The sequence below is a fragment of the Peromyscus leucopus genome, chromosome 20 (genome assembly GCF_004664715.2).
Source record: "Peromyscus leucopus breed LL Stock chromosome 20, UCI_PerLeu_2.1, whole genome shotgun sequence".
In the NCBI taxonomy this organism is placed as follows: Eukaryota; Metazoa; Chordata; class Mammalia; order Rodentia; family Cricetidae; genus Peromyscus; species Peromyscus leucopus.
The window spans coordinates 19,732,807-19,746,696 of NC_051080.1; the positions used below are offsets into that span (position 1 = coordinate 19,732,807).

General features: G+C 53.1%; 1 protein-coding gene across 1 annotated transcript in view; it reads left to right on the top strand.

Annotated features, from left to right (window-relative positions):
• The window catches only part of Phf21b (PHD finger protein 21B), a 70,906-nt gene extending 59,731 nt beyond the window's left edge, over positions 1-11,175 (top strand). The window contains 6 exon segments of the mRNA XM_028878123.2: positions 1,094-1,148; positions 2,389-2,411; positions 4,393-4,551; positions 4,975-5,050; positions 5,420-5,523; positions 9,092-11,175. Of these exon segments, the coding sequence (XP_028733956.1) occupies positions 1,094-1,148; positions 2,389-2,411; positions 4,393-4,551; positions 4,975-5,050; positions 5,420-5,523; positions 9,092-9,310 (636 nt within the window). The 3' untranslated portion in view covers positions 9,311-11,175.
• The last annotated feature ends 2,715 nt before the right edge of the window (positions 11,176-13,890 follow it).

Below are 13,890 nucleotides of genomic sequence, written 5' to 3' on the forward strand. Positions count from 1 at the left end.
CTGTCTTAGAAGGTGCTCACTCTTGAACACATCCTGTTCTCTTCTGGGTCCAGGGTGCAAGCCCTGACCCCAGACATGGGGACCTTTTCCACAAGCATCCGTGCCTAAGGGTGTAGCTCCGTTGGTGGGTTACCTGCCTGGTATCCATTAAGTTCTGAGTGCAGTCCCCACCCCACCCTCCAGCACTGCTTAAGCCAGGCATGGTGCCATATACCTGTAATCCCAGCTCCTGGGAGGTGGCGGGATCAGGAGTTCAAAGTCAACCTTGGTTACATAGAGAGCTCAAGGCTAGCCTGGGCTACATGAAACTTTGATTTAAAAATAAATGAAGAAGGACTTCAAGTTGTCTTTAGCCTCCAACCAAGAACACATATTCTGCCCCCAGGGCCTCAGCCCTGTGGTTATTAAGAAACTGCCCTCTGTGCTCTGGACAGAACCTACTCAGTGAGCCCTGTGTCTGCAGCCGGAGTTGCGGGGCCTCCTTAGCCACGCAGTCAGCTCAAAACCCTGTGATCCTTGAGCCTTAGACAAGCATGCAAGCCAAGAGCAGCCCTTTGCAGGTCCCTTCCTTGCCCCTGAGTGCAGCTTGGCTCCACAGAGAGAGAAGACTTCCAAACTGGTTCTAGAACTATCTTTCTGCTATAGCCAGATCCGCTTGGAACCACCAAGGTCTGGGGGTGTGTGTGGCCTATGAGGTCACTAAAACTAAGGCTTCTGCCACTCTCTCGGGCCTCTGCAACTGCCAGGTTTGGGCCACATGCAAGGAGGTGAAATTTGAGGGGGTCAGTCCATACACCACCTGACTGTAGAACCTGAGAAAGGTCAGAGGGCAGATAAAAGGGCAGTGTTGACTTTGTCCCTAACCTATCATGTCTGGAGACTTTCCAGCCCAAGACAACTTGGGATGAGGATTCCTAGGCCTCAGCAGAACCAGCCTTTGTAGACTACCCCTCTGCCCCTGGGTCCTTGGTATCTGTTTTTATTTCCCATGTCTTCTACTTAGGGTGTCTGCCTGGTCTCCAGAGCCCGGAGGGTCCTGGGCAGGGTGTTGTGCACACAAGTGATTCTGTGGCTCTGCTTTCTGTCCCTACAGAGGAAGCGGCTAGCCTCCAGTTATCTCCACAATCCCCTGTTCCTCACAGCACGAGGTAAGTGCCAGCCAGAGCCATAGCTTCCACAGACTCACACCCCTTCCTAATTCTGGCTTCTCCAACTGTTCTCCAGGGCTTCATATGACCTCTGCTCGCAGGGCCCCTGGGGAAGGAGGGGGGCCACTGGGATCGGCTCCATCCCGTTAGATCCAGACACTGCGGTGGGAACATGCTGCCCACCAGAGTTACACCCGGGCTGGGTGTCCAGCTCAGAGAACCAGGCTGAAGGTTCACTGTGGTAGGGCCATTCACCGAAGGGCAGGCCGGCCACAAGGGCCTGTGTAGAAGATGCCTCGACTTCCCTGCGCCTCCATCTGCAGCCGGAGCATGAGACCCATGCCTCCTGCTCAGCCATGCAGCCTGCCTGCCATTGAACTGCTCTGGAGAGAGCAGGCACTCATCTCCCAACCGGGCTGCGGCTCATTCCAACCCTGCCCTCCCTCCTGGGCTGGCTCTGGGCAGTTGGATAGCCTCGGCTAATCCAGGAGTGCTGGGTGCTGGGTCCAGTTCTGATGGGCAGGGCATACGTGCAGCGTTCAGTAGGGTCCTCTCTCCTGTGCCAACCGTCCTCCGTGGCCAGCAGCCACTTGTCCCTGTCGTCACCAGTGCTCAGGAAGCTGAGGCAGGAGGGTTGCTGTCAGTTTCAGGCCAGCCTGACCTACAGAAAGGCTTTGTCTCAGAAGTAAAAGGAAATGGCTGCCTGCGTCTTGGGATTGTGGGCGGCTCCTTAGCCCTTGGGCCGTTGACCTACACAACGGGCCTCTAATGCCTGCTCTGAGTCAGTGGACAGTCCTTCCCAGGAACAGCATCATCACAGATGGTTTGATTAGGAGCCTGGAAGGAGAATCCTGTTTGTGTTTCTTCCTGTGTGTGGTTTGAGATCACGGCCTAAAATGCAAAAAAAGGTCCAGAGCCCGAAGGAGCTGGAAGCAGGTGACTCTGAGGGGTCCCCTGAATTCTGTTTTTGTCTCTGAGGCGCCTCACGGTGCCAGCCATGATCCTCATGAGTTCAGGTCTAATGAACCTGTCTCCAGGTAGGTCCTGACCAGGACCAAGGCAGAGAGTCTTCCCTCATCACACGGTGGTTCTGAGAACTCAGGTGTCACTGGGCCTTGTGATACTCCCATCATGCTCTAGGGCAAGGACTCTGCTACACCAGTCCTGGGGGAACCCCAGCCGTGACCTATGCTCCTCCCACCCCAACTAACATCTTCTCCACCCTTCCTCCCTGTGCTAGCCAATGAGGACCCCTGCTGGAAGGTACGTGACCCCCATCTTCACATGAAGAGGTGGGGGACATCTGTCATTGCTTTCAACTTCCCTTGGTACCCAGAGCTTGCACGACACCAAGCCTGCTTTCCTCATACCCTCATGCCAGGCTGAGCCCTACCTTACTGCAGAGAACTCCCCCTACACCTGGTCCTGAGGATGGATGCTCCCGCTGTACCACCTACCTTTACCTTGGCTCCTCCCGGCTTCTCTCTGTGATCCTGGGCAGAGCTGGCCATCTTTAGTTCTCTGTTGCCCACCCCATGGGATAATTCCCAGGGTGTCACCCTATGTGTCCATTGTGATCCTATGACACACCACCCAACCACAAAGCCCACATCCCTGTCCTCTGAGGCATTAGCTGGTCAGGACCTGGGTCCTGTGCATGGCCTCTCACTGACCTATTCCTTTTCATTTATTTTATTTATGGGGTGTGTGTGTGTGTGTGTGTGTGTGTGTGTGTGTGTATGTGTACACTGTGTGTAAGTGTAGAGGTCAGAGGACAACTTGTGGGGCTCAGTTCTCTCCTTTCATCATGTGAGTCATAGGGATGGACCCCAGCCTCGACATCGGGTACCTTTGTGCACTGAACTATCTCCACAGTCTTTCCCCAGTTTCTAATCTAGTTCCGAATGAACCTCATCCCACATGCTCGCGTGCGCAGGGCACTGCTTACAGCCTGCTCTGGGTGGCCACAGTGCTTTCCAAGGTCACCCTGCAGGAGCCACTGCCGTGACTACCAGTGTCCAGACCACACGGACAAGGGGACGCATGAGGTGGTGGAAGATTTCCCCTTTTCCATAAGTCCATAGGCTGGAGGGGCCTTGGCTTCGAGGCAGGAGGCACAGATTGTGGTTCCTGGCTCCGCTCCCACTTCCTGTGTGACCCCCTAGGCGACTGCTACACCCTTCCCGGGTCTTTGCACAGGATGAGGGACATAGAGGGGAGACTTAGAGGACTTCTTTGGGGACCCCTCTGGTGTCAAGTCCCTGGTGATAAGGGCCATCCCTTCCCACCGCTTCCATGCTAGAGTCGGAAGGTCTGTTGACACTCTCACAGGGACAAGGGCCCCTGTGTATTGGTGAGATTATTAAGGCCACTCCACGTAGTTAAAAGGGAGGTTTATTTAGTGACATAACTCACAAATGAAGGGATAGGTAGGTTGCAGGGTCTAGGAAAGGTGTGGCGCAGTCCAGCGGTGTTCTCTGGAGAACTCTGCTCGGTCTACCTCCACCGTCCAGGGTCCAAGAACCAAGAGAGGGTGGTGCATCCGGAACTCAGGTCTTCAGGGCCCTCTCTTGGCCCCGCCTTGTAGGCATGACAGTTACCGAAGCCTCAGTGGGGGTTGGAACTTCCAGATCAAAGCTAGCATGGCGACCCACTACACCTGTGGGTGGCTGGACAGGTGTTATAGGTCATCATTGGTGCTCTCCTTGGGGCAGCCTGCTGGTGGGCTGGGGGCACAGTCCCTAGAGCTTGTACTGAGGCCCCTGGGAGGGACAGAAGGGCTCTATCCCGTACCTCACTGTGGGGCATCTGGCATGAGTGGGGGGCATTTCGTGTGCTCTGTCCCGTTCTGTCCAGCACCCAAGGGACAGCTGTTCTTATCCCCACCATGGGTGTGAAACAGACGTGTGACTCACCTAAGTGTCGGGGGTCCTCACTAGATGCGTATGCAGTTGAGGGGGACTAAAGGTGTAATTTGTGTTAGGTCACAGCCCCCTCCCGGAGGCAGTGTATCCATGAGGATGAGTCATCACTGCTAGGCCTGATGTGGGACTCTCCAGTGCTCAGTGCCCCAGTCAGGGTGTGCATGAGTGTCCCAAAACCCCACCCATGGGACACCTACCCCCCCCAGAGTGTTCTATTAGTGTGTCATGGCCCTATCACCCCGAGGGGGAGTCTCTCCCTCCCAGTCCCGCAAGCTGCCTGGGCCCGGCTGAGGCACTTCCTACCCGCCCTTCTCTTGCAGAGCGAAATCACTCATGATGAATTCTGTGCTGCCTGCAAGCGAGGAGCCAGCCTGCAGCCCTGCGGTACCTGTTCGGGGGCCTACCACCTCAGCTGCCTGGACCCGCCCCTCAAGACGGCACCCAAGGGCATGTGGGTCTGCCCCAAGTGCCAGCGGAAGGTATGGGCAGATGGGCTCAGACCCTGCCCCTGCACATTTGAGACAGTGTTCTGGGTGATCCCTAGCATGGGTATAGCAGGTGCATAAGAGAGTGACAGGGAGTCTTGAGCACCCATCTCTGGCTTTTTTTTTTTTTTTTTTTCTCTCGAGCTGGGGACCGAACCCAGGGCCTTGTGCTTGCTAGGCAAGTGCTCTACCACTGAGCTAAATCCCCAACCCCCATCCCTGGCTTCTTCTACAAGGGAGAGAAACCTAGAGGTAAACTTTTCATTGAGTAGCCCCAGTGAACCAGGCTGATATGGCTACTATCCCCTGGGAATCTGTGGCTCAGAAGCATGCCTCCCTGATGGGTACATAGCCAGTATCTGGTCTCAGAAAGTTCTAGGACCTGTATTCTTTCTCATCATCTTATCTGCCCCACAGGCCTTAAAGAAAGACGAGGGTGTGCCCTGGACCGGGATGCTGGCCATCGTACACTCCTACGTCACCCACAAGACAGGTAAGGTGGGCCGGGCGGTGGTGATGCACAGGCCTTTAATCCCAGCACTTGGGAGGCCGAGGCAGGTGGATCTCAGTGAGTTTGAGGCCAGCCTGGTCTACAGAGAGAGTTCTAGGACAGCCAGGGCTGTGCCATAGAGAAACCTTATCTCAAGATACCCCCCCCCAAAAAAAAAATAAAGACAGGTAAGGTGTCCCTAGGACTAGGAAAGGACTCCTGAGTTCATAAGGAACCTTGGGGGTGCTGGGTAGGTCCAGGTTCTTCTGGACCAGAGCTCTGAGAAAGGAGTGGCTGGGGCTGGTCCCGAGCAGATTGTTTCCGGTCCAGCTGCTCATCCGCCTCTCCGTGGGCTTGACCTCTCTCCCCCAGTGAAAGAAGAAGAGAAGCAGAAGCTGCTGCAGCGTGGCAGTGAGCTGCAGACTGAGCACCAGCAGCTGGAGGAGCGAGACCGGCAGCTGGCCTCAGCTGTGAAGGTGAGCACCGGTGGGTGGTGTGGGGTGCCTTGCCACCCACTCACCGGACCCAGGGCGATCGCAGGCCGACCAGCGCTGCTCAGTGGGCCCATAGGTTCAGCTCTGATGTGGACCGTGAATACTTAACCAAGCTCTCGTCGACATTCTGAACCTGCCTCCTCTCAGCCAGGTGACCTTGGCAAGGCCCGGCCTTTCTGAACCCCCACTTCCTCCTCTATAAAGAGAGCATAGCCCTCTGTAGATTGATGAAAGACAAAGCGATGAAGATGATGATGATGATGATGATGATGATGATGATGATGGTAGAGGTGGCGGGTGGTGATGGCGCTGATGGTGATGATGGGGGTGGTGGTGATAGTGATGATGGTGGTGGTGAGTAGTAATGGTGGTAACGGTTGATTGTGGTAGTGATGAGGATGGTGGTGTTGGGGTGGTGGTGATAGTGTAGTGATGGTAGGTAGAAATGGTGATTTGTGGTAGTGATGGTGATGATGGTGTTGGGGTGGTAGTGATGGTGACGATGGTGGGTGGTAATAGTGATGATGTGATGATGGTATTGGTGGGTAGTAACGGTGATGATGGTTGTGGTGATCATGGTGATTATTATGGTGATGGTGGTGGTGATGAGGCTGATGGTGGATGGTGCAGTAGTGATGGTAGTCCCTAACAGCAGCAGTTCTGGGCCCTGGAGGAGCTCAGCTTTTCTGTCTTATTTTATTTTGTTTCATTGTTACGGTGCTGGAGATTGAGCCTGGAGTCTCATGCATGTTACATAAACACTTTATATCCCAGGCATGGAGGGTGGGAGGGAGGGGGGGGAGCTAGAGGTATGAATGCATGTGCAGGTTACACATACTTGTATGCGCACATGTTGAGGCCAGAGAAGGCTGTCAGGTGTTTTCCTCTGTTGCCCTACACCTCTTCCCTACCTCGAGGCTTTATCACTGAACTTGACACCTGCCGTTTTGGCTTGCTGTTGTGCTTCTGAGTTCCCAGGATCCACCTGTCTCTGATCCCGGCATTGAGGTTATAGCCACATACGGGCATGCCCGGCTTTCATGTCGGTGCTGGGGATTCCCGCTCCGGCTCACATTGCAGAGCAAACACCCTTACGAACTACCCACTGGGCCATCCCCCCAGTTCCCCCTGCATTGCATAGTGTTTTCCTTGGTCATTGGGGGCAGGGTCTCACCAAGTGGCCCAGGTAGGCCTCGAACTCACTGTCTCCTATCCTTGTCTGTCAGGCTTGGAAAAGCTCTCTAAATGTGGTGCCTTCTTTAGCCTTGTTAGTCAGGATTCTAGAAGAACTGAGAGAATGAATCTGTGAATACATAAAGGGGATTTAATAGAACGGCTTACAGGCTGTGGTCTAGCCAGCCCAACAATGGCTGCCCACCCATGGAAGGTCCAAGAACCCAGTAACTGTTCAGTCTGTGAGGCTGGATGTCTCAGCTGGTCTGGTAGATGCCAGAATCCCAAAGCAGTCTCTAATGCCAGTGAGGGAATGGACTTGTCAGCGAGAGCAAGCAGGCAAAGAGAGCAAGCTCCCTTCTTCCCCGTCCTTTATAAAGGCTGCCAGCAAAAGGTGTGGCCCAGATTAAAGGTGGATCTCCCCACCTCAGAGATCAGGATTTGAGAGAAACCCTGTCTCAAAACCAATATATATATATATATATAAAAAAAAAAAATATATATATATATATCAGAACTTGAAGTGGGTCTTCTCGCTTCAAATGATTTAATTAAGAAAAATGGTGGCGCACACCTTTAATCCCAGCACTCGGGAGGCAGAGGTGGGCGGAGGATGTCTGTGAGTTCGAGGCCAGACTGGTCTAGAGAGCGAGTTCCAGGACAGGAACCAAAACTACACAGAGAAACCCTGTCTTGAAAAAAACAAAACAAAACAAAAAAAAAAAAAAAAAAGAAAGAAAGAAAAAGTCCCTTACAGGTATACACACACCCAGCTGTTTGGGTTATAGTTAATTCCAGATGTAATCAAGTTGACAACCAAGAATAACCATCACAAGTCCACCCCCGCATCAGCTTGACACACAATCATGTCTCCTTATGTCATGCTTAATTTCCAAATGAAAAAAATAACTAGAACATAATTACGTATAACATGATATTACTACCCCATACACAATTACAAATGCATTGTATATTCAGCCAGGTTATAATTATGCCTAACGTGATATAACTATCCCTTGTACAACCACAAATGCATTATAAATTTAGAATAAGTGTCACTGTCCCTTGAGGGACATTCTTTTAGTATCTCAACTTACATGTGATAACCACTGATATTCTCTTAATTGATGTTACATGATAAAGAAATTTTCATATTCTTATCATATTCATGATATCACATGGTAAAGAAATCAAAGAAAGAAAACAAATATCTGTATACATTCTTAACAAAATAAGACAGAAACATTCATGTCAATTATAATTCTCATTTCTCCAACTGGTCATGTGACCTTAGATGGTACTTATAACCACCTTCCTCTACTACCCATTCCACATTTCCTCCACCTTCAGCAAGCACTTCAGCAGGTCTTGGCTCTTTTCCTGGAGGAGTGACCCATACCTTCATTCCTTCAGGGTCTGTGCCCTTTGTCGTCCTGGCTGGATTAGATTGTTGCAGTTTCCCATTGACAATCACAGGATGTGGTAGCACCAAGAGATGCCCTAAAGGATCTCCTGTACTCCAGACATAATCTTTCTTACCTCTATTGTGGAGAAGCAGCCCAATTTCCCCATGGTAATCTGGATCAATCACCCCTCCTAACACTGTTATGCCTTTCTTAACCTGTTGGCTTAAGGGCATCAGAAGCCCAAAGTGGCTGGAGGTTTGGGGGAGTCTGAGCTTCCAGTTCAATGGAATGTTTGTTGTGGCTCCTGGGACAAGTGATCCCCCACTCTGGAACCAAAACTTCTAGGCCAGCGGAAGGTGTGGCCCAGATTAAAAGTGGATCTTCCTACCTCAAAGATCCAGATTAGAGGTGGGTCTTCCCACTGTAAATGATTTAATTAAGAAGAAAAATCCCTCACAAATATACCCATTCATTTGAGTTTTAGAGAAATCCCTATGTGGTCAAGTTGACAACCAAGAATAGTTATCCGGAGCCCCGTAGAAATCCCTGATTATCCATACAGTTGGAGGGGTGCCCCGAGGAGGTCAGTACTGTACTGGCACCGTTGGACCTGGAGCCCTGGTTCACGTGACTCTAGGCCTCCGGTCCCACTGCAGTGTCGTCTCTGTGTGCCACACAGAGAAGCTAGAGAGCAGGCAGCAGAAGAGGACATGCTGGCAAGTCTGTGAGCCTCACTGGCTGCCACCAGCCAGGATGGAACCTGTCAGCTTCGGGGACCGGCATCCCCGGCAGCCAGCATGCCACTCCGGCTGTTTATTTAATCCCATTTTGTGTGAGGCCCTTGGCCTGTTTCAGGTTCTGCTGGGGTGGTGGGAGGCTTTGTGAAAAAAGGTGGGCCCCTCAAGGTGGCTGTCCCAGGGTGCTGCAGAACTCAATTCTGAGACCATCTCCACAACTTCTGCTCTTGACAGAAATGCCTGGAGCTGAAGACAAGCCTCCTGACCCGCCAAAGGGGCACACAGTCATCGCTGGACCGGATCCGGGCCCTGCTGAGACTGATCCAGGGTGAGCAGATGCTCCAGGTCTCTATGGCAACCACCAGCCCCACCCCACTTCTGGCCGGGCCCTGGACCAAGCCTTCCACTACCACCGTCCGCACTGCCCTCCAGCACCCCCAGAGCCACAACTGACCCCGGGGATCCGAATAACACTCACGGAAAGTTACTGGGACCTTGCTCTCAAGACCTGGGGGGAATCTGTCGGCCTTAATTCATAAACTCTATGAATTTTAGACAAAAATAAACTAGACAGAGTGACAGAGAGAGAAAGGAGTGATCTGAGCATCCCAGAGCCAGAACCGGCATGAGGTGGATCCCGACCACCTGAGGGCCAGGTGAGGGTGTCTCAGACCAAGACACAGGCAGCCCTCCCCTTGGACTGTCAGGCCAACCTGGCTTCCGGCTTCCATGGCCAGCTCTCTTGTGGCGTTCCCCTCAGGAGAGAAAGACTTCAGGCTGTGGGGAGGGAGGCAGACTAGACCCGTCACAGCCTGTGGGGAGGCAAGCGACAACAGATAGCTGCTTAGTGGGGTGGGCAGGTGAGCCCCTGGTACAAGAGAGGGTAGCTAACCTAAGTAGTTCTCCGGTGGCCCTTGGGCTCCCTGTGCCCTGCTGGCCCCTAATCCATCAGTATTACAATGTTGAAATTCTGTCATTGAGCTGGACAAATGACAGGCCAGCTTCTCCTGGGGTCACTGCTGCATGGGCTGCCCAGCCTGGCCTCTGCCTCATTCTTCCCTAGCTCATGCTCTTGCTGCGGCCCACCTCTTCCTGTTGCCAATCTCTGGAATTTTCCTCATGGAGTTCTGGGCTAGACAGAGCAGTCACCCACTGTGGGAGGCCCCTGGCAGCTTTCAGCTCTCGATGGAAGCCTTTAGAGCCCTCTCCTGAGCAGGACCCGATAAGCGTCCTGCCCACTTCTTGCCAGTTAAAGACACTATGCCAAAAAGAGCTTCACACTTTTTGTATAGCGTTTTTTTTGTTGTTGTTGTTGTTGTACGATCCGTAATGTGAACCGCGCCCCTGCCTGCCTTCCCCTGCATCTGGAAGTCTCTGCTCCAATGCAGGAATGGATAACCTCCCCTGACAGGGGCCAGAGGGAGCACCCAGAAGGGGTCTAGAGATCCAGAGGGGAGGCAGAGAGGGTGGTGCACTTAGGGACCTGGCCTTTGGAGACTCCAGCGCCCCCCTCCTCCTCAGTGCTGTCTCCTCATTTGCAGGGAGGGCAGGTCCCTAGGCACCCTGGGGTTTGCTGCACACTCTGGGAGCCATGCAGCCCACTCCGTAAGCCCCACCCTGTCCCGAGGGACACAGCACAACCCTTATGCGATCAGGAGCCGCAGGGCTCCCCCCGAGCATATCACATGGTGCCGAATTGCAGCGAGCACTCGTGCATGCGCCCGGGCCACAGCCGCACGCACGCCTGGGCCCCCAGACACAAGTGCAGAACGGGAAGGCCGGCTGGGACCCCACCACCAGCCCCTGTCCCTCTTGTCATTTTTTTTCACGACTCCGGGAGAAACTGTGCTGTAAGGATACAAATCTATTTTAATACACATTACACTGGGTTGAACAAGATTTTTATATTCTTTTATCGATGAACGGCGTGAGCCGCGTGAGGCGCACGTCTTTATATATTGGTTACGAGGTGCCGATTATGCATTCCCGCGCGGCTGGCAACGTAACCGTCTTCAGGTTCTTCTTTCGTTGGTTTGGGTTTTTTCTTCTTGGATGAATTGAGTTCGATTTTGTAAGAAACGTGGGAGGATGTGGAAGGTTGGACCCGGGAGGGGGAGCTGCTGACGTGTCTTGAGACTTAGTTTTTTTTTTTTTTTTTTTTTTTGGGACCAAGGAGGACCGTCCAGTGGATAGTGACTAGAGAAAGTGTTTGTCTTTAAATATGCCAGTGTAGTTTTTCCTTCTGTATGATGCATTAAACCCAATTTCAAAGCCTGGTGGTCCTGTGTTCTTACTTTCACAGTGAGTAACCCTGGGGCAACTGAGTGGGTTTCACGGTGGCTAAAAGTCAGCCGGGCAGTGGTGGTGCAGCCCTTAATCCCAGCACTCGGGAGGCAGAGGCAGGTGGGTCTCTGTGAGTTCGAGGCCAGCCTGGGCTACAAAGTGAGTTCCAGGACATTCTCCAGAACTACACAGAGAAACCCTGTCTCAAAAAACCAAAAAAACAAACAAACAAAAAAAGAAGGCTAAAAGTCAGGGTCACGTGTGTCCCCACCCACCCCTAAAGGAAATGGAGAGCTTTTGGTGTCCACCCCAGCTCCAGGAGGCAGTAGATTCATCTGTTATGAAAAGTCCCGAAACTGCCTTGCTCACTCCGGCTTCTCACCTTGACCTCTTCACCCGCTCATTTTTGCCTCCTGGACACAGGAGTCCACCGCCACCTCAGTGTTTCCTTTGAAAGCAGGCTTGTGGAAAGGCAGACCAACCAGCATGACCTCCAGACCTCCCTCCAGAGGACCTTGACTCAGCCTGGAGCTCAGGGTTCACCTGTGTGCCTGCAGCTGTGGTGGGAGGAGCTAGGGATAGAAACGTGCATGCATGCACGCACACACGCGTGCGCTGCCGGGGGAGGGGGGGGCATACATACGCACATGCGTGCACTGAAAGGCTGGACAGCCCACCAAGTATGTTCACTGTATCCATGGCCTAGTGTGATTGCTCTGCGGGGGGCATACCGTTTGAGGGGACCCGGAGTCCAGCTCTGCCTGCCCTGCCTACACACTCCCCACCCTTCTGCCTCCTGAACAGTCTTCACATCTTCCTTCCCAGTCCCCAGATCTCTGGCCCACCCCCACCCCCCCCCACCCCATTGCCCCCCCCCCAGGACAATCTACATAGTCGGTAGTGACTTCTGCACAGCTCTGGCAGGTTCCCTGCTCTTGCAGCCCACGTGACTTCCTGTTGACACTCCACAATGGCTGTCTCACGTCTACTCCAGGCTGTTCCCTCCTTCCTAACCCCCATATGCTGGAGACCTCCCGTCTACGCCAGCCTCTGCTCTCTCCAGAGCTCCTTGGACAGCTGTCCCCTCAATTCCTGTCTACACTGGTAGCCACCCTGGATTGACATCACTGGAGGACATCTCAGATTCAGCATAGGCTCCTTCCCCAGAGGCACCCCAAGAGCCCCCCTTGACTCCATGACCTCCGCACCCATCTCTGGTAAATCAGTCACCTCTGTCATTGAGACAAGATAGGAACGGGACCTATCTCCCTTCTGCTCCAAGGTCTCTGTCCCTTGACCCTCAGCCCCCTGTCTTGTCACCTAGCTACCACCATCCACCCAGTTCCTTCCTACTCCACTGCAGTTGCTTTCCCGCTAGTAACAGGTATGGGTGGGGCGACTGCTAACAGGTCTGTGCCCTGTAGCTCCGCTGAAGTTCAAGTCCATGGACATTCACCAGCCTTCCTTGTGGCATCCAGGGCCACAGGGCCCTCGTCCCTGCTCTCCATGGGTCTCTTTCTGCTGCTCTCCACCATCTCCACCTCCCGCTCTAGCTCAGTTCACACAGCATGCTCCCCCTGCAGGCCCCTTGCGCACACAGGACCTCTGCTCGGCACGCTCTTGCTCACTGCCTCTTCGGGTTGCCTCTTGAGACTTGACCTTGACCATTTGCCCTCCTCTCCCAGCAGCTTTCCCAGCAGCTTTCCCAGCGGCTTCCGCATGTCCTGCCCACCTCTGCCTCTCTCTGCCTGTTGGTTCTTTAGACTTCACAACCCATTTTACACTTTCTCTGTTGGGAACAGGAGAGGTTATGGGTGTATTATGCAAAATGCTCCAGCGAAACCTGGCCTATAGGTTCTAAGGTTTCAGACCGTCATGGTGGGTGGTGGGAGGCCTGGCTGGGCAAAGCAGTTCACACCGCAGTGGCCAGGAAGAAGAGAGAGGGAGAGAGGGTGCGTGGAGAGAGGGCCAGAGAGAAAGAGACGTATACTAACTATTCCTCCAGTCCCCCCCCCCCTTTTTAAATTGTTGGTTAATATTTATTCATGCACTCATTAATTTACTTATATGAAATTTAGTTGTTTTATTTTGTGTGTGTGTGTGTGTGTGTGTGTGTGTGTGTGTGTGCTTGAGTGTATGTATGTGTACCACATGTGTGTAGGAGCCCTTGGAGGTCAGAAAAGCTATCCGATCCCCTGGAAATGGACTCCCAGGCAGTTGTGAGCCACCTTGTTGGTGCTGGGAACTGAACCCAGGTCCTCTCCAAAAGCAGTAAGCATCCTTAACCTCTGAGCTCTCTCTCCAGCACCCCAAACACGCAAACATGGCACTACTAGTTAAATGGCTCTGCAGACGCCTTCACAGACACACCCAGGGCTGAGCGTCACTAAGCCCCAAGGCACTTCTCAGCCAGATCCCGTTGACAATCAAGATTCCCCGGCACAGTCTGTCCAAACGGTAACAAAAGGAAGGGGCCTGGGAGCAAAGTGGCTGGACTGAATTAACTGAGAGGAAGGACCCACCTTTAATATGGACGATACCATCACACTGAATAGACTGTTGCGCCCCGGGTGTTTTGTGGTAACGGTGCAGAGACAGATGCAACAGTCCTGGAGTCACCTGAACTTGCTCCTATGGTTTCTGCCCCCCCTTTTTTTCCCATGAGATGGGGTCTTCTATAACCCAGGCTGACCTCTAACTCACTATGTAGTCAAAGATAACCTGTTCTGATCCTCCTGCCTCTACCTCCC